Below are 22,065 nucleotides of genomic sequence, written 5' to 3'. Positions count from 1 at the left end.
CAGCAAAAAAAAAAGACTTTTTTTTTTCTTTCTTTGAATTCTCACTCGAGAAAACAGGAAGCAGCAGTGAGTTGATCTGGGAAGCACCGTGACGTACTCTGGAGATTTCGAGTTACTTCATAAACAACAGCTGGCCTGTTGGAGATGATTTGCGTAATTTTCATAACTAAACATGTAAAGACTGTCCAATAACAACCGCAAGCTGAAACTGTACTCACACGTCTTTGATAAGAGTTCTTATGTAATGTTATATACCTTATAGGTCTATCCAAGTTATTGAGAGAAGGCTTTCTGGCTAAAGTAAATGTTTGTTGTTCCGCCACTGTGATATTGATGTGCTATCAGTTTTTTTATGAGGGGAATGTTATTTTATGATGGGTTTATAGGCAACAGCTCTCATCTTCACACAGGAATGATTAACTTTATGTCCTATGATGCATGTGGCTGATGCTTTATTACCGACTGACTTTCCCCCAATTTTGTGGCAAACTAAAGTATTATAGTTGCATGATAAATTATTCTCAACAAAAAGCCAGACCAGCAAATATCACTTTAGTAATAGCAACATCAACATTGTGTAAGTGCAATAAAAATAATTCCCCAAGGACACTGGGGGACAGTGCCCCGCCAGATGACACAACTTGACCCGTAATCATATGTTTATTCAGCAAACTTTGAGAGCAAAATCCGTATTTCTGTGGATTTGGCCATTCACATATTCCATAATCAAATGTCCAGCATTTGGCTCACAGGAAGAATCTCTAAAATGGTAACTTTAAACAACACATTATTTTCAGAGATATGAATCAGAAATCAGGCAGAGTGGCTTGGCGTGTGGCTTGTGAAATTTTTCTCACTCAGGCTTACAGCGTGTTTTTGCAGCGCTGAGCATTGTAGCCAATCACAAACATATATCTGTTGATTTCCTGAATGCAATGACCAATCAGAGGTGTTTAAGTTAGCACTGAACAAAAACTCTGGCGTTTTGAGCGGTGAATGAATTCTGAGTTCTGCACGCTGGCAAATATCCCCTCATAACAATTATGTAAATAAGAGATTCATTTTGCAGTCAGTTTCATTTATTGTTACAGAACTTCTTAAGATTGCGATGAAAGATGAGTTAGATTTCTGTGATCATAAAGGGAGCACCCTTTGCATGCTTTCTGTAATGCCAAATCCCATAACGTTACATAATCTGTTAAAATTAACAGTGGTTTGTGAACGTGGACACTTTATTAACAAAGAATTTATCAGCAGTGTTTATGTAGGGATATTTAGGTTGTGCAGTGGCGAGAAACTTGAAACTATTTCAAGGAAATCTATTTAAATGTATTTTTTAAATGGGAAGTGCATTTTCTTAGACTTTCCATGGAGTCAGGGCCATCCACAGAACTTTTGAGGGGTATGAGCTGAAACTGAAAAATTGAATAAGATTATTTACTAGGTCTGTGGTCTGGGGGCATCCTCCCCCATGAGAAAATTTTAGTGATTTTAACATGTAAACGAAGCATTCTGGTACACCCTGACAACAAAATAATGAGAAAAGACATTTGCGTCAAGTAAATAAATAAACATTTATTTACACTATTAGACTGGGCATTAACACCAGGATTCAATTTCGATTCGAATAACTTCAATTCAATAATGATTAATTTGGGGCGTATCAGGTACAGTAGGCTACATGGCAAATTTCCTCAAAGAAAAAAATGTCTCGACTAATGCTGTAAACTATATTTAACCCCAGCTGGTACATAGCCTTTATAATATTAAATGTTAAAATTAATAACGTTATACTAATACATTTTTAATAACATAATTAGCCTATGTTTCTACACGTTTTTTAATATAAACATTTAAATGGTGGCTGTCATAAAACAGATTTAGGCCTATTCAAACATTATAGTACTATTATAAGTAAAAATAAAATGAATATGAAATATAGCGCATATAGCAAAATGCTGCTCTCTAAGCTATTTTTTTTCTAGCTGACTAACAAGTTTTTGGACACTGAACTTTTTTTTTTTTAGGTAAATGTTATGTATTACATTGTTTACAAGCTGTTTTATTGACATCTTTCTGCGGTTTAAACACTGACTGAGCGATTACGTGACATGATACGGATTTCGGTGTACTGTACTGTATCTTTCAACATACCTGTTGGTGTTCGTTCATGTTTATTTCATGTTGTAACTAGTAAAAGTGGAAGAGACTAGGTTCACGTGCACTTCACTCGAATGAGGCGCAATCAAAGATCGCCAAAACAGATTGAGGCAGCCGAGTCTATGGTCTACTTGTCTGTGGGAAATTAGGCCATTTTCGATTCTTGTGAGGTTTATTTAGCTTGTCTCAACAAAAAAAAAAAGCACTTCGGAGTGTAAGGGCAAAAAGGTGCACTGCACAGGTTGAGGTCTATGGGTTGAGCCCTACCTGTGCACGTGCCTGCGTGGAGTTGGTTCACCCCTGTCTATGATCATAAAATTCATATTTAACACACAATTGCGGAACTTGAAACATAATAGGCTATATTTATAATTGACTATCACTCAAATACCCGCTTCCTTCAACTATTTTACTGGTGAGTAGGCTACACTCGAAGTCTTTGTTACACATCTATGCTATAGGCTACATATTATTTTTATTAAGTATCGTTTTTATTATTGTGTTGTTCAAGGAATGCTTTTGTGCCTCGTGTTAGTATATAGGCATAATGCAAAAGGGTTAGTTTGGTCTAATTATGGACTATCTTGTGTTTTGTTGTTAATATAGAACTTTGTCTATTTCAGTAATAATAAATAGGGGATGTTGTTGTTTTGGTGAGTCAGATCATAAAAATGTGTAGCAGTATAGCCTATATGCAGTTACACAGTAAAATAAACACAAACGTAAAATGTAACTTCAATAAGACATTAGTAAAAAGTGTTTCATTATAAAGCCTAATTATTAATAGACAAGTTTTAGCATTCTACATTCAAATAACAATAGGCCTATTAAAGAACATAATGTTTTTAAATGAATGAAGTTATAAAGCCAACATGATTCTTTCAGTGCAGATAATTATTTGGATTTTACTGATTTGAACTCTGGACAGCAATCTCTGACTTGTCCAGAAGAGTGTAACTCACAAATGTTGCTGAGTGATGCTGAGACCCCTGCTGGACAACTGCGAAACTACAGTATTTGTCTTTGTTGGCCAACGTTTGCAAAAACCCATTGTCTTAGTTACTGTTGTTACGTCTCACAAGCCATGCCACTCTCTCGCCACACATCAAGTTCTCACGCAGTAAAAAATACAGTGCGGAGCAAAGAGGACACTGACAAGTCACAGACAGATGAGACAAAGCAGATTACTTTTAGTATGAAACAAAGTCTCAGCTTTCAAATTTTGTCAACCTTTAAGAAGTTCAAACAATAAATACTGGGTTCTTAATGTGTGGCGACAGATCACTGTAGCGCCTCAGTTCAAGCGGCACGTGAACCGATCATCTCTTCCAACTAGTATCCATATAGCATGAAATAAACATGAACATCAGAAGGTATGTTGTTTAAACCACAGAAAGACGTCATTACATACCATTTTTCAAGTTAATGTCCACTGACATTGATCTACTAATGCCGGTTTCAGACTACACAACATTTTTGTTTCTTACGATAGACAAAAATGTCAGATTATATGATTTTGAATTCTTGTGTCATGGACAAGAAACTTCAGACTACACATTGCTTCCTGACCAATCATCGCTTGCCATCTTTAACGATGTGTGTGATAATAATAATAATTAATAATTCCTTACATTTATATAGCGCTTTTCTGGGCACTCAAAGCGTTTTATATATTGAAGGGGGAATCTCCTCAACCACCACAAATGTGCAGCATCCACCTGGATGATGCGATGGCAGCCATATTGTGCCAGTACGCCCACCACACACCAGCTTATTGATGTCATGGAGATGGCAGAACTAGCGACAGATTTCCGGAAACAATAGCGTAACCAAACTACTGAAGCAGCATGCTAGCTTAAAGGGATAGTTCACCCAAAAATGAACATTATCCAAAGATTTACTCACCCTCAAGCCGTCATAGGTTTATATGACTATCTTCTCTCAGACAAACACAATCGTAGTTATATTAAAAAATATCCTGGCTCCTCCAAGCTTTAGAATAGTAGTGGATGGTGTTCACGATTTTGAAGCCCAAAAAAGTGCATCCATCCATCAAAGAAGGCTCCAGGGGTTAATAAAGGGCTTCTGAAGTGAAGCAATGGGTTTTTGTAAGAAACTACTCCTACTACATGTCCTACATCATACGTCGCATCTAAGGTTAAGCTTCCGCCGCAAGTACGGATGTTTGAAGGAAGCTTGTTAATATAGTTTATAAAGTTTTAAATAGGATCCTTTGCTTCAGAAGCCCTTTACTAACCACCTGGAGCTGTGTGGAATATGTTTATGATGTATGGATGCACTTTTTTGGACTGCAAAATCGTGAGGACCATTCACTACCATTATAATGCTTGGAAGAGCCAGGATATTTTTTAAGCACAATATAAGATTATTAAAAATGCTTTAAAAGTATTTACAAGTAAAACTTTTAATTTGACTATTAAGTGCACTTTTTAAGTGTAGCTACTTAATTGTTAATTGTGTACTCTCTGAAAATGGCTAATAAATTGTTTATCCAAAAGTATGTGCCAAAAAGTTTTTTTTAACCACACCAGCTGGTAAAGTCAAAGTCAACAAACTGATTAATAAAGAAACACAGCTATACATCCATGCTAATAAAACCATTTTATTCTTTTCCTTTTCAATTTTACTGACAATTTTAAAGATTTCTTAGAGGTTACAACCGCGTTTCTCACGTACAGTACACCACTATCTTATTTCTGTGGTAAACTGTTTGATTTCTGAACTTTCCAGTACGTGACCAATGTTACAAAACCTAATGCATTCTAAAATGTTGAGCGCTACATAACTCTGGCATCAACCGGTACAGATTACACTCACCAGATTTCAGTTCACCCCATAACACAATGAATAAATTCTGTTCCCAACCAGAACTGAAACCTCATATCCAACTCTTTGGGAAATTGCATGATTTAGGTTTTGGAAAAGCAGTTTATATCACAGAAATTAGTTAAATCTTTAAAAGGTCCTTCTTTCAGAACTGGCCACTCAAGACCACCAGATCTTATCCTTAGTTGTCCAAAACTGAAGAAACCAACCAAAGGTCACTCGGGTTCGAGAACAGCTTGTATCGGCTCTTTCTGACCCGGTACTTAACCGCTCGGTCCTTATAAAGGACGTCATGAGCTCAGTTTGACCTACAGTTACTAAAAACCACCCCTCCACCCAAACAACTGCACAATCCACAAATCCAACACACTTCTCAATTCATAACCCATCTATAAAGTAACCATACACAATAAAGAAGTCATGGTGAGGTGGGTCTACACACCCCTGATGCTATGAATATCAAACAGATCAAACATGCAATACAAAAATTAGACCTGTGTAAAAAACAAAACATATTTATATGTTTATATAGTGAACTGGATTTCAGCCAGGGTAGTAAAATCAATAAAAAAAAATTAAAAAAACATGTGTCGGCCACAATGATCATTCAAATGAAGGAAAAATGATCAGAAAATACTTAATACGGATATTCCCTGAATATATTGTTGTGGGACTAGACTAGTATTGCTGAATCCTTGGTGTATTTGTAGTGCTTGTAGTGAAAAAAAATAAAAAAAATAAAACTAAAACTATTTAAAAAGAAGTTCATACAGTAGCTCTTGATAAATACTAAACTGCAAACTAATTAAATGCACCAGATGTCAAGAGCACAGAATAGAAAATAGGAATACTGTAGCAGTACATAAAAACATGATATGAAACGCTTGTCTACATGAGCTTCACACAATATCTATACTGGAATAAAAGTAAAACACATCTGAAATAGTTATACGCTGGATATAAATTCACAATGTAAAGCTTTGACAGGCACACTGCTCCTACTGATTTGGCAAAATGCGAATTATTAAAGCGGAGTGAATCTCATGAAAACATAGGGACCATTATGATTTTTGAAGCATCTAAATCAGCTGGTTTTATTCAAGTCAAAAGTGTTATTTAACATCACTCAATCAATCTAAATACATTAATCTATGCCAATAAAACTGTTTTTTTGGTTTAAGTAAGATAGAAAGAGCTCTTTAAGGTAGCAAATGCATATTGTCAATTATTGCCACAATTCATAATGGTCCTGAAAATTGGCTTAATTTTCTTTAAGCATTTACTTATTTCTTCTTCTTGATACAGACACATTCTTGTGGAAGCTTATTTATGCTATGGAATAAAAAATATTTTAAAAAATGTAACTGTTTATATCACACAATTCTGACTTTTTTTATCTCAGAATTGCAAGTTTATATCTTGTAGTTGTAACTTTTTTTTGCCAAGTAGTGAGAGTTTATATCTCGAAATTGCTTTTCTATGAATTCTCATTTCTGCAATTCTCACAGTTCAGTTTTTTAATGGTACGTTTACACAACATCAATGTACGAAAAATTTAAATTCTTTGCGTTTTTCGCGTACAGACGGCAACATTGTCAAAACTATCCTTTTCACACATATCCGCGGAAATGACTAAAAACACTTCATTGCCAGGCCAGTAGTTGGCGATGTCACTTTGTAAAAAACACTACGCGCCTATAGACTGAACACATAATACGCATTAACATGAAGGATTTCACGAATTCACAATTGTAGTTTACACTGAGATGATAACTGAATTGTTTTCCAAAATGTTCATGTTTTCAAAAGTTTGTATTTTCAGGCCCCCAAAACGCTGTTGTCATGTAAATGAATGGCCAAAAAGCATAAAAAGTTTCCTGTTTTTAGTTGAAAATGGTGTTGTATAAATGGCACCTTAGTCACCTGACCTGAATGCATACACATGCAGAATTCTGAGGAAAAAAGTCTAAATATCGCAAAAAAAAGTCTGAATTGTGAGATGAGAAAGTCACAATTACCTTTTTTTATATTCTTTTTTTTTTCCGTGGCAGAAATAAGACTGCTTACATTCTTGACGGGTTTCGTGAGATTCACCCAGACTCTCTCTCTGGGTTAAATGTACAAACATGATCAGAGAGCCCGACTCATTTATACGACACTATTCAGGCATTTCCACTGTCAAAGTGATCATTCTGAACACACAGTCATAATCAAATCTACCCAACATCAGTTACAAAACAAACATATTTGTCTTCCTCTAATGTCTTGATTGACACATGCTACTTATTTGTTCGCAGGCTAAACACTTTGGTATTGTTCTTAGACTTGTGGTGATGTGAGAGAACAAATTTGACACCTAAAAAGTGAAACTAGAGGAAGAGGCTGATTGAATATATAATAAAATATCTATATTTATATAAAACAGTCTTTAGTCTGGCGTGTCAGTCTAGAGCCAGGTGAGGAAGGGTTCACTCTTGTTCAGAACCGATTCCACGTCATTGAGGATGGGCATGAGGTCGGCACCCTCCAGGGTGCCCAAGTCCACGTTGGTGCCGGGCATGGAGTCCAGGAAGTCTGGGAAACGGCTCTGCTGGGGTACGTTCATACTGACAGGCACCATGTTCTCACCTGCAGACAGGAAGATGGGGGTTTAGTGAGGAATTAATATTACCCTTCGCACCCACAACATATATAAAACTACCTAACAATGCTAAGAACAATTCTGTTCACCCACTGAATCGAGCAAGAGCGAGAAATTAGGCACATGTCATGTGCTATCATTGCCATGGGGAAGGTTAAATGTTATATATGTTTATTTGAGTTAGTTGTTTATTTTAGAAAACATATAAATATGCTTGTCATATTTTTATGACAAGCATATTTTCGTCCCAATTCATGTATTTCCCCTCCAAATACTATATATTTCATGCACTAAAGCACATGAAAGGTACATGATTATAATTTTAACTGTAGTCTGTTATTTGACATTAACATTTAAAGCTATATTTAAAATTGCATATATTTAGTTTATATTTAACTAAATTGCAACTTCATTATTACTAATGTGTAATAGCCAGTACATTCTGCAGTACACTACAATATAAGTTTATAAATTATGAAATTGCATATAGTACTGGTCAAAAGTTTTTTAAAGAAGTCTCTTATGCTAATCAAGCCTGCAATTATTTGATCAAAAATACAGAAAAAAAAACAAAACAAAAAAAAAACTGTAATATTGTGAAATATTACAATTTTAAATAATAGTTTTCTATTTTAATATACTTCAAAATCTAATTTATTTTATGCAAAGCTGAATTTTCATCAGCCATTACTCTAGTCTTCAGTGTCACATGATCCTTCAAAAATCATTCTAATATGCTTATTTATTATCATTTTTGGAAACAGTTGTGCTGCTCAATATTTTTTTTATAACCTGTAATACTTTTTTCAGGATTCTTTGATGAATAAAAAGTTTAAAAAGGACAGCATTTATTTATTTATTTTATTTTAAATTAATACTTTTATTTAGCATGGATGTGTTAAATTGATAAAGAAGAGATAGTAAAGATTTATATAGATAGAAAAGATTTATATTTTGAATAAATGCTGCTTTTTTTTTTTTTTTTAATGCTGAAAAAAGTATCACAGGTTCCAAAAAAAAAAAAAAAAAAAAAATAAAAAAAAACTGGACTGGAGTAATGGCTGCTGAAAATTCAGCTTTGATCACAGAAATAAATTAGATTTTTAAGTATATTAAAATAGAAAACTATTATTTTTAATTGTAATAATATTTCACAATATTACTGTATTTTCTGTATTTTTGATCAAATTAATGCAGCCATGATGAGCATAAGAGACTTCTCTCAAAAACATTAAAAATGTCAAACATTAGTAAATGTTTCTAAACTTTTGATAGGTACAATATATAGAGGTACTTAAGTTCTACTTAAGTGGGTCCAAAAAATATATATATTTTAATACATTTTCATTTAATTGCAAATAACAACATTATTTAAGTGTCAGAAAAAATTAAAGTTCAGTTTACACTTAAGCATATTCTTCTAAAGTATATTATTTCAGTAATAAGCACTCTTTACCTTTTTTTTTTTTTAACAAGTGTTGTACTGCCTCTAACTCAAACTGAGTTAAATAAAAAAATATATATACTGAATGACACTGAATGATAATCATTTGGAATAATGAGATTTAGGGACATATGAAAATAATGTCATAACTTAGTGCAAAATGCCACAAACACACACACACACACACACACACACACACACACACACACACACACACACACACACACACACACACACACACACACACACACACACACACACACACAACCATATATATATTATATATATATATGGTTGTGTGTGTGTGTGTGTGTGTGTCATTCAACCAGATATTTTGCAAGAATTTAGCAATGGCATGTAATTATAATGTTTTTATCTGATATAATGTTTTTATCTGTAATTATAATGTTTTTATCTGTATGTTTGCTATGTCATGGTGTCTTGTGCTGCACCTGTGTCCATCTCCTCCATGTTGTTCAGGAAGTCCTCAGGAGTGGTGGGGATGCTGTAGCAGCCCAGTCCGAGTCCACTGTCTGTGCTCTGCTCTCGTGAGTGATACGGCCCACTGCACACACACACCCACAAAGACACACACTTTAACATAGCTTCACACCCTCAATGCTGTGGCACAACCAGAGTGCATTCTGGGAGATCTAGACATGTCAAACTCATTTTTAACATTAGAGAGCATCAAGAGGGTAAAGAGGACACCTGCCTGTTGAGGAAGGGATCTGAGCTGTTGTTGGGCATGTTGCCCTGCGTCATGGCCGGAGAGCTGATGGCTGGTGCCACAGGTGCCATATTTTCAGAGTCCATGGGCAGTTGTCGGAGCGCCACCTCCTGGAGAAACACAAACACTGTAACCCGACCGCATTTACACAGCAGCTGGTTTACATCATTTTCATTTACCCAGTTAAACATTAAAATGAGGAACTGAAACTATGAGAGGAAGAACTAACATTTACATTATTTAGTTTAAATAAGCCAATCTGTGTTCATAAAACTGGTTTACTAGTTGTATTATAATAAAGTAAATATACCTTGTATTTCCAGTTATTAGTGCTGGTGTCAGTGTCAGGAACATGAGAATTGTTGATTATAAATTCATTATATAATTCATTTAATACTCAAATACTGATTAAAACTAGTAGAATTTCAATAAAATAGCAGTTGTTAAAGACAATATCTATATGTGCTTTATTGGGTTGGGGGCTTATTACTGTTATGGTGGTGCTTTCTAATAGCAGCTATATTGTGGAATGATTAAGTCTAATACAAGTAAATACAATAGGCAACGTGGTTGAGAACCACTGTATTAATACATCCTACTAGCAATTTTATTTAGACACACACACACACACACACACACACTGAACTGAGTAACTTATGAGCAGCTCTGCAAACAGTGTTCGTGTGTTTAAAAGGGTCATGAACTGCAATTTTTTTCATAATGTTTCCTGCCGTGCACTTATAATGTTTTTATAATTTTTACATCACAATTTGTCATAATTTAGAAATAAAAGGCAAAAAAAAATTTCCTACCCTGATTGTAGCCCTCTGATTTGAGCGCTCTGTTTTAAGGGGCGTGTCTGCTGTGAGACTTCAGTGTAAACGCCCATTGCTGTGATTGGCTAAAATCTCTGCATATTAACATAGCTAAGAGGAACACTCTTGAAAACTTTTAGCACGTTTTTACTATTAAAGTTCTCAAGGTTAGTCGGCGTCGGCGCAGATGGCCTCATGGGCAGCTCGCCGACATGGAGTGCCAATGCACTTCGGGCGACCCAAGTTCGAGTCCCGGCTCGTGGTCCTTTCCCGATCCTGTCCCCTTCTCTCTCCCATTTCGCTTCCTGTCTAATCATTGTCCTATCATAATAAAGGCAAAAACGCCAAAAATAAATCTTAAAAAAAAAAAAAGTTCTCAAGGTTTACTAATAGATAAAAGTGTTGATTATAGCATTATGTTTAGATTGTGTTATGAAAGGTTGCAGTGATGAGCATGTAGCCGATCAAAGACATTTTGTTGAGCACATGAACGCAGTGATCTCGTCATTATAACTCGATTTCTGCACATAAAAAAGAGATTTGTTGATTCTAACGGGAGTTTTGGCAAGAATCCAGAGCTCAGTCACTGATAAATTTGTGCTATTTGATTGAGAGCTCCAGCGGCTGTACAAGGAGCATTTTTTAAATCACTTTCAATATGTAATTTAAATAACAGATTATTTTCATCCTACTAAGAGAAACAATGTGAAGTTAACCATTTAGTCACTGGTTTGATTTACTAACAATAAATGATTTTGAGACAAAGAAGATCTGTCTGTACATGAATCATTACATAACCGAAATCACTGGTCACTGGTGCTTTTGGTTAGACACATAATCCATACATATCAAACGATCTGTAACAAAAGCAATAGTGACAGTAAAAGCTTTTTTACTCACATAAGTGTGTTGCGCCATTCCTGTCAGACCCAATATAGAAGGCACAGCATTGTTTGCTCTCTGCAAATCCAATGCAATGCAGCTACTGTTTTTTCCCACAACCTAACACTGCACAACATTTTGCACTCTTCAAAGGTATATTTATTGCTTAGTTGCTGGATCCATTGTTAGAGTCATGTCTGTGCGAATCAGTGGGTGGGGCTACAGTAATAACGATGTAGAAGTAGGCGTTGATCGTCTTTCACTTATCTATGATGTAATAAATAGGCATGTCCCACAATGAGTCGTAATCTGGGCTTGGTTTAAATAAAGCTGTTTTTGGACTAACAAAGAAGTTTTCAGTTCTGAAACTTGCAGTATATTCTTGTTGTATGATAACCTGCTATATGTCAAAAGCTAAAGGAACATCTGATTTCTCAACTCATGACCCCTTTAAGAACTTTATTGTATATTCCACAAGATAAAAAAAAATGCTCATTGTTTTGCAAGTTGCAATTGAATAAATTTTTATTACAAATTATATGATTGAAACAATTATTTATTATTATAATTATAATTATTATAATTATTATTATGCAATTGATTATTTTATTTCAATTGGTTTAGGCAAGGCAACTTTTCCACTTTTTTGTTTGTACCAAAATTGCTAAAAATAAAACAAATTTATATAAGAACGTGAAGACCCACTTGCCCACATTTGTTTTTTGCCTATGTTTACAATGATTTTTACCATGACTTTACCATGAGTTGTATCCAAATGTACTTTATTGCCATGCCAACATAACAGCTAAACCCCTAAGACGACTGTACAGAGGATTTACACAACATTAAAGCTCAAATAATACAGTTTTAACAATGAGTTTTATCTGAAGAATTAATGTAAATACTTTTATAAAATGATAAGCTTCACATTTCTGCTTTTAAATGCGCTGGTCAGAGCAGCTCAAGCTGTTTATATATAGATGAGCGTCTCTCGGTATAAGATTCAGGGTGGAGTGCGTTCGCAAAAACAGCTGCTAGAATCCAGTCCAGCAGAAAACCCTGGAAGACGTCCAGTACCAAAAACCAATGTCTGACTCATCTTTTTTAAGGTGTTCTTTTTCAGCCTTAGTCCAAAAACATATGCAAACAGCACGTGTTCTCCCACACAAAAAAATCATGTCCATCATCTTAAACTAGCTAATAGAGTCAGAGATGTTTAATGTAAGCACATGCTGCGTGAGGTCTGTCTGCTGCTGCTGCTTTACTGAGGCTGGACTCGTTCTCATTTGAATCATTCCTATAAACCTGAGCTTGATTTATGTTGCCTGCTGAGGGTGGCCTGAACTTGCATTACCACTAGGGGGTGTCAAAGTTTACACCAGAGCTTCCCAGCCTTTTTCTAAGCTGACCCTTGTGTTACAATATTGTGTCCCAATGTCGCCATTTTGGAAAAAGCACTTCAAATACATTATAAAAAAGTGTATATGATCAATAAGTCATGGCAACATATGTTTTTAAATGACTTTACTTCATCACAATAATTTAAGCAATTTCAACTTTTTTATAAGTTATACAAGAATCAACTTGATTTTTAAGTCAGTTGAATATAATTTAAGTTCAAATGATTTGTACAACTGATTATACTTAATTTAAGGCAGCAACTGAACTAAAAAGTTTTTTAGTTGAAATGGGTGGCAATTTTTGTTGTTTACACATTTTATTTACACATTTAAAAAGAATCTAAAAAATAAAGTTCTAGTGTTATTTGACTATTATTTATATACTATTATAATATTTTGAATTAGGGATGGAAATGTTACAAATTAAATGTTTTATGCGATATTTCAGTTTTGTGCATGAGTTAAATTCACAACTTTGAATGGAAACATGGATGCACATGAAAGGTGTTTTTGCAGCTACAAGTGAAATCTTAACCAGTTCCCCTAAAATCAACCCCTAAAGAGAGCTCTGGTGACACCTGGTGGGGTCTGAGGCATCAAGAAACATAAATTGTTCTACAAGGCAGTATGAAAAGAGAAATGTTTGCCCTTTATGCTATATTTGTTGTGATAATTCTCTCTCCAGCAAACACACACCTGTCTCATGAGCTCTTCCTGTCTCCTCTGGATGCGCTCTCGCTCCATCTGGATGCGCTGGAGCCTCATTTTCTGCTGGTGCTGCTGGGCACTCATGGGGCCGCTCATGTTCATCATGGGCTGAGAGTTCTGCGGCTGGGAGCCCTGAACCTGAACTGGAACCTGCTGCTGCTGCTGCTGCTGCAGGTGCTGCTGATGGGCCTGCTGGGTAAGCACTGTGACAAACACAAAACAAACACACTTCATTGATCATCTGATGCATACCGAGAAGAACTTTCCTCATCTGGCAAGCTCTAAGCTGATTGTTGTTTAAAGGTATCAGACATCTACGAGTGACCCAGTGAGGGATACTTGTGAAATAATACATACTTATTACCTTTTTCTGAAGTCTATACACATTTTTACTAAGTTTTTCTGTAATCAGTGAAACACTTGAGCAGTGAAACATAAAAAACGGGCTGTGAGCAGTGAAACACAAAAAACGGGCTTCACAGCAGTGGTGTGCGGTGGTGTTTTTAAAATGAGCTAATTTTACACTTTTACTATTCGTGCCGTTTTATTTTTTGCAATATCGATAATTTTTTCATCCAGTTTGAGGAGACACTGCCTCCCTTGCCTCCTCAGAGGAAATGCCCCTGCTTCACTGTCACCACCGACAACAGGCAAGTCACATAAGTCCACTTATAATTGTTAGCTGTACAAAAACCAAGTAAGAATTTAGTTCTCATGGCCATGGCTTGACATTAACTCTTTTGCTCACCAGCCACTGTTGCTAGTGGTTCTCTAAAGTTATTAGCCACTCAGCATTTTGACTGGGAAATTACATATTGGGTTCACAAGAATGAGACGAGACAATATTTTAAAGCTATTTTTAAGAAATCTTCAATGACAAAATATATGACTGGAAAAATATTTCTTTTGCATTTTTTGACTTTCAGTCAAATAAAACAATGCAGGTGCACAATTTTAACTCATTTTCAGCATCATTACTCCAGTTTTCATCCTTCAGAAATCATTCTAATATGCTGATTTGATGTTCAAGAAACATTTCTGATTATTATCAATGTTGGAAACAGTTGTTCTGCTTAATAATTTTGTAGAAACCATGGTACATTATTTATAATGTCCTTTACTGCCTCTTTTGGTCAATGTAAAGCATTTTTGCTGTATAATGTTGATTTATTTTTAAAACAAATCTTTCTGAGCCAAAACTTTTGAATGATAGTGTATCTTTAAGATTTCAATAAGTATAAGCTCTGTTATGATTGGCTAACCTCCATGTAGCAGTGTAGGTCACACTGGTGATCATTAGGATGGGCCTCTTCTAGATGCTTTTAAATGTCTTTTATTTTAACTCAAAAAGAAATGTTTCTAAAGATAAACTTTGAATGTTGGCTCAACAATGTCTTGTCTGAAAAAAAAAAAAAAAAATCAATTATGGAACAAATCAATTTGCTTTAAGCAGGCATTATTTTTTTTATCAATTAAGTTTCTACAATAATTACTGTATTTGAATGCGATTTCATTCATCTGGCTTGTGAAAAGCTGTTCTGTTTCAGTGTAAAGAACGTCTGATGTTCTCAGAGGAATTGACAGATGGGACACAATGTTTGCTTCAAGGACACCACTGGCACAGTTTCAGAACTGACCTTATACACAGCCATTTCATCTACTGCGCAACCAGATTCACATGCTTTACTTCAGTCTGAACCAGCTTCATTATCATAATCTATATTTTTAATTTTGAAGGGCACAAGGGTTTTTCACCCCTCAGCTCCTGTGAAGAATGTTTGCGACTTGTGACCATTTGGAGCATGTGTGTATCTGTGTGTGTGGTGTGTTTATCTGTCGGGTAAACCACTTTCACATGGAGAAAACATTCCTGTAAAAGCCAGATGTGGCCTGAAAGAGTCATGAGATATGGCACAAACAAAGCACAATCTTTCTGCACTCCGGATCATGGCAGCAACTTGTACTGCTCTTGGATTAATTATTGTGCAGCTAATTTAAAAATAAAAAAGGCTTACTGACGTATGTGTCACTATGGCCGATGATCAGGTGGCTGGAAGGGTCCTAACAACTTTTAGATTCATTTTTTTTATATTCTTTTCTGAAAACTACATTTGGTCCACTTTATATTAGGTAACTTTAACTTCAATGTGCTAAATTGATACAATACATTTATTGTGTACATACATGTTCTTACATTGTGCTTACATATATGTAATTACACTGTTTATTTGACATTCCTATCTACTTGTACATACTGTGGCTTTAAGGTTAGTAACTTGTTATAGTAAGTACAAAGTATACTTTTGACGATAACAATTTCTTTGTACTCTTAAGTAAAAGCTGGTTGAACACCCTCAAACATGCGCTTGTTGTGGCCTTCTATTGTTGTTGCGGTCTCCAGTAGTTTGTTGTTGTTCTGGTCTCTTCATTTTCTTTTTCTTTTTTTAAACTGTGAAACAGTGGGGAGTTGCCACCTTGTGAAATAACTAATTGTAACTGTAAACAGCTAATAAGCAGAGTTGAGGGTATTGTGAACATGAGTTATGTAATCAGATTACAACAACAAAATATCTGGGGTTTTCAAATAAGTAACGCAAGTTACTTTGTTTTCCCATTCATTGATTGACACTGATCCTCTCCCTATGTTGAGAGAAATCAGAAGTAAGTACAGAAGTGCTGTGTGTGAACATGATGGTTATTGTAGTTCTAGACTAAATGGGAGAAGGCAAGCCAAATGTTGCTGGTTCAAGTTTCAATACTGGCAGGAAATGACTGAGGTGCCCTTGAGCAAGGCACCCAACCCCAATTGCTCCCCAGGCGGCACAACAAAAATGGCTGCCCACTGCTCTGGGTGTGTGTTCACGGTGTGTGTTCGCTACTCCTAATGTGTGTGCACCAACCGGATGGGTGAAATGCAGAGGACAAATTCCGAGTATGGGTTACACATGTTACTTTCATGTTACTTTGGCCTTCGCATGTTAATTTCACTTTTTATCAGCACATCTGAAAGGTTAGTTTGAAAAGTGAATTCTGTGTGAATTTGCATTTCCTTCAGCCAGAGGATTATTCATTTCACCTTTGGTGTGAAAGTGCCTTTACATTTGCTACAAATAGATTTTTGTTGTTGTTATTATAAAACAAACAAGCAAGCCCAGCCCAGACGAGAAAAAGTAATGCAAATCTAAAGCATTACTTTCCATAAAAAGTAACTAAGAACTTAGTTACTTTTTTTAGGGAGTAACACAATATTGTTATGCATTACTTTTAAAAGTAACTTTCCCCAACACTGCTAATAAGTACATAGTAGTTACGGATACTGTACATAAAGTGGAACAAAATGTTTTCTTGAGATTTACAGTAAGGTTTAGAACAAACAAACAAAAAAGAGACTCTCTTTATGTAATCAGGTCACACTAAGTATACTCAGTAAAAGAATCATGTTAGCATACTGAGTTAACCTGTTTCAGGTTTGTTTTTGTTTTTGTCTAAATGACTCAGTCGCATACTTAATTTCAAAAGCAGCCCAATCAGCGCTGTCCAATCCTGCTCCTGGAGTGTCACTATGGAGTTTAGCTCCAATCCTAAATAAACACACCTGAGCCAGTTAATCATGGTCTTCAGGATTGCCAGAAGCTTCAAGGCATGTGGTTTGGTCAGGTTTGAGCTTAACTCGGCAGGACACTGGCCATTCAGGAGCAGGACACTCCTGAGCTCGATGAAATGTAATGGAATAAAACTCTTTCAGGTTGTTGAGTGAGGTTGCCAGGGCATTGATATGTGGTTGTAACATATTCTGAGTGTTTTAACTGTTGCTAAGTGGTTTGTAGGGTGTTGGGAGCTTAATGGAAGATCTCAAGAAAGAAAATCTTAAGAAAAATGTTGGGTTCCATTTTATTTATCTGTAACAACTACTTATACTAGCAATGCCAAAATCATGGGTTAAATTCCCAGGGAATGCAAGAAATGATACCATGAATGCAATGAAAGTTGCTTTGGATAAAAGATTGTAAAATGTATAAATGTAAAAGTGCTAACCTAAATCAAAAGAGACCATCCCCAAGTCTCTTTAATTTTAAAGTCTCTATAATATTCTGGTCTATAGATACGGCCCACGTTCCTCCTTCAATGTAAAATAAGCAATAGAATAATGATTTGAAGTATTATGTTCGCAGTCTGTTCAAATCCCCAATCCTCAAGTATGTCATATACTTTTACAGATACATCTGTATCTGCACAGGACCCACATATTCTTAAATGTGTAAAAGACTCAAACTTACTGGGTGGAAAAAGTTGAAGCCCATAACCCTCTGTGTATCACAGTTCTACTATAAATGGTTCTACTATTCTGTTGGAGAAGGTTACATAATGCACAAGAGAATGGGATAAAACTGGCATCTAACCAATTTCCATGTTAGACTAAATGCAGTGATTCTTCAGACTTGCTATAGACATTTTCAGGCGATCAATTGTCCAGTGAACAGGAAGACAACAAGTTAACCATCCAAGTGGGTGTGGTAAATGATAAACCAGGTCAAATATCAAGGCATACAACCAACTTATCACTCTAAAAGGACTTTGCGATCAAATCTGCATCATGTACACAAACAAGCAACTAAAACTAAACTTTTACTAAACTCCAGAATCATAGGTACACAGGAGCTGAGAATTAGCATGGTTTGCTTTCTTTATACGATTTGCAAACATTTATTCACAACAAAAAAAGATCTTCAAAAGGTCGGTTTTATGGATGGGGTGGAGGATTTGGCAATCAAGCAGTTGAGGTGAAGCAAAGATGGCCTTATATGGTAAGATGAATAGGAGACATTCGCTAGTTCAGACTTCACTGTCACTGAAGTCATCCACTATTTTTACTGCCATTAAGCTATTTTGCATTGTGATATTGTTTTCCATGACAATTAAAGGGTTAGTTCACCCAAACTTGAAAATTCTGTAATCTATTGCTAACCATCATGTTGTTCCAAAAGTATTAGACATTTGTTCATCTTAAAAACACAAAAGAAAATATTTTGGAACATGAGAGATTTCTGTCAATTCCACCAAAACATGCTTGCTTGACACAGGAAAACCAGTGAAGTTTGTTCTTGTGCTTTTTAAATACGGTCAAGCTTCTGTTGACCTATTGATGTGCTCTATGTATGTGTGTTGATCAATGTTTGTGATGTGAATAAAAGCCTAAATTATATCTGTTCATGATCTAAAGTGATTGTGTATCATCAGAAAACTTGGATTAAACCGGTTGATTTATATGGGTTACATTTATGATATTACAATTACAGAATTTTCTTCCTTGGGTAAACTTTGTCAATGCTAAAATACTTCGTATTTGTATAAAAAGGATTCTGATTGGTGTGTGGTGCAGAAACTCAACAAATAATTGTGATGAAAATGTAGTCTCAATGCAATTAATCATAATGGTCCTAAAAATAGGTCAAAAAATCTTTGAATTTAAGGTAAAATGTTTTTGACAGGTTCTGTGAGATTTACTTTTAAATGCCATTTATCTAGAGGTCAAAGTTCATGTGGTTCACTGTCTGAGTCCAACACAGTCCAACAGGTGGAAAGCGGCACTGACTCTTGGTTACACTCTGTTCCAGTGTGTGCTGCTTGTCCAGATGTGAACAGCTTCAGCCGTGACTCTGGAGGCGGCTGACACACTCTGGCTTCCAGCTTTCGGCCGCCCTGACATCTGAGTGTCACAACACCCGCCATGATAGAAAACACATGTGGAGTGGACAAGGTTCGTGAAGGGGAGGAGAGGGAGATCGGACAGAGTCGATTGAGTTGCTAAAGCCACAGCAACAAAGAACTTCTTGTTTCATTGATTTCCCAGAAACGGCATCAGCTGTCCAACAGGGTCAGCAAAAACGACAAGAAAAAAGGAAAGGAAAAAACATCTAGACCAAAAAAATCTGTGAGATATTAAAGGACATCCTGTCTCAACAACAGCTCATAATCAAAATTACATTTGGTCCCACTTTATATTAGGTGTCTTTAACTACTACGTACTTACTTTTGCTGCTATCTAGGGAAATCGGTAAAGTTTGGTGATATGGGTAGGTTTAAGGTTGGATTAAGGAGTAGGTGTCAGGTCAACAACTTGTAGAGGTAATTACAGAAATTAATTACAGATATAATTACATGCAGGTATTTTTATATATAAGTACAATGTAAAAAAACATATTTACACATATTTACATATTTAGTGCATTGTATCAAATGATTAATTTAAAGGTTATGACACAACGTCTATAAAGTGGGTCCATATGGGTCACTATTGCTTCTTATGTTGAAGATCTATATATGTTCATATGTACATCCATCCATCCATCCATCCATCCATCTATCCATCTATCCATCTATCCATCTATCCATCTATCTATCTATCTATTGTTAATACTATACTTATATCTTTTTAAAAAAAATCAGATTAATTTTTTTCAGATTAAAAATTCTATCATTTACTCACTCTCATGTCGTTCCAAATCTGTACGACTTTCTTACTTTTGTCCATACAATGAAAGTCAATGTGGTCCAGTGTCGTTTTGGACTCTTTTGACTTCCACTGTATTGAAGAAAACAGTTAAAACACTTTTCAAATTGTATTCCACAGAAGAATGAAAGTCATAAAGGTATGGAAAGATATGAGGTTGTGATGAGAATTTTCATTGTCCCAGGAAATGGTCATGTTAATGTCCATCAAGGATCATTAAGTTTTTATAAGTATAATGATTACTGATCAGGTCAACAGACAATAATGACAATCAACAAGTATTAGCATGTAGTGCAGATCATCTGTGGATCATTACACTCTCAGCGGACATGTCAACAAAACAACACATGCTAGTCACAACACTAGAGAAACATCTTCATGCCATTTCATCATACTGTGGGTTTAGATTAGTGGCAGTGTGGGGAAACAGGGGTCAAATTAACAGGAATGAGACTGTGGGATTGGTACGGGATGGCAGGATGTGGAAAAATTAAATGATTCAATCAAGCTACTGGGCTGATTGGACTCCAGGAACTCTAGAAGGGAGTACTTACCCACCCGCGGGTCCAGCCATGAGGTGCTTTGGGTTTTGTGGTCAATGAAGTATGTTTCTCCCTGAGGGGTGACGGCCTGCTCCCAACCCTCGGGCAACTGTCCTGTTTAGCAACAGTACAACAGCTAGAGATCAGCCAGCAGCCTGACCCACACTCCAGAGTGATGACCAAAGAAGTGTGCTTCATTTAGGCTACGGCTACTTTTTGGTCTGCTTAAATGTGCAATTGTACCTTTATGGGAACAACAGCTTGTCACTGGGGCAGTACCCTTAAAGGAACCCTTACTTGTACCGTATTTACCCCAAAAAGGGACACAGTAGAACATATTACTAATAAACACCTTTTATGGGTAAATAAGATACAAAGTAGTCCTTGCAACACCAAAATATTGTGTGTATTGGTTAGAGTAAGACTCATCTTTTATTAAAATGTAATGGATTGTGTTGCCCCTAAAATTTATTTCCTTTTCTGTTGATGCAGCCAAGGTTGCATATCCAATATTATAAAATATAACACAGACCACTTTTCAAGATCCAATTAAATAAAATGAATAAAATCCATGTATGTGAAAAATATTTTCAAAAGTTTACATTTAATAACTTTTTCAATAACGTCATGTGGTGTAAAAGGTAAAAAGTTATCAAATGCACGTAAATATATTAAAAAAATAGGCACGTTATTAATTCATAAATGTCATTGAATTTTTTGGCAAGTTTTGGTGGTACATTTTGCAACCTGAACTATCCTTGCTTTGTCACAAAAAAGTCAAATAATCTGCTACTTTAAGAGACCTCTATGACATAATTTATTTATCAAATGTAATTTTCATTCAGAAATTAAAAACACCCTCATCATATAAGATGTATATTCAAGTTACTGCATTTTTTTAAATACATATAAAATGAGAATCACATTATTGACCCAAGCCATACATTCATACTGGGCTTAGTCTCATAAGAGACAAAAAAAATAAAAAACCTGATGCAGCTGCAGCTGCTTGTAAAACCCTGAGTGTGATGCAATATGTAAATTGTTGACAATTGCAAGAAGAAAAAGTTGTGGAAAATATCCACCAAAAATGTACTGTTCTAATAAGAGAGGAAAAATACAGAAAAAGAGATACTGGGAAAAAACAGGACCCTGGGCCCTGCATTAGAGTGTCAATTACCCATAATCCCTAAGTTTTGAGGGGGGCCCATCATGAATACACACAACAGGTGAAGGCTCGAGCTGGTCTAAAATAAGAACACAGGAAATCTGTTGCCCCTCAAGTTCCCAGAGACTGAAAAAAGCCAGGGATAGAGGAAGAACAAGGCATTATGGGATTGCAAGGGCTAGGTCTGAGTCATGGCTTTCTATTGTGCATCCTCTGA

At 35.7% G+C, this 22,065-nt stretch overlaps 1 protein-coding gene across 2 annotated transcripts in view; it reads right to left on the bottom strand.

Annotated features, from left to right (window-relative positions):
• Positions 1-478: 478 nt before the first annotated feature.
• wwtr1 (WW domain containing transcription regulator 1) overlaps positions 479-22,065 on the bottom strand; it is a 59,571-nt gene continuing 37,984 nt past the window's right edge. The window contains exons 3-6 of one of the 2 annotated variants that reach the window (XM_067395780.1): positions 13,616-13,830; positions 9,808-9,932; positions 9,545-9,657; positions 479-7,635 (exon numbers count right to left, since the gene is read on the bottom strand). In XM_067395780.1, the coding sequence (XP_067251881.1) occupies positions 7,454-7,635; positions 9,545-9,657; positions 9,808-9,932; positions 13,616-13,830 (635 nt within the window). In that variant the 3' untranslated portion in view covers positions 479-7,453. The remainder of the gene's footprint in view (positions 7,636-9,544; positions 9,658-9,807; positions 9,933-13,615; positions 13,831-22,065) is intronic. The other variant, XM_067395781.1, reaches the window with a different exon arrangement.

The sequence above is a fragment of the Chanodichthys erythropterus genome, chromosome 10, assembly GCF_024489055.1.
Source record: "Chanodichthys erythropterus isolate Z2021 chromosome 10, ASM2448905v1, whole genome shotgun sequence".
NCBI classification, from domain to species: Eukaryota; Metazoa; Chordata; class Actinopteri; order Cypriniformes; family Xenocyprididae; genus Chanodichthys; species Chanodichthys erythropterus.
This window is presented reverse-complemented; position numbering and strand designations above follow the sequence as displayed.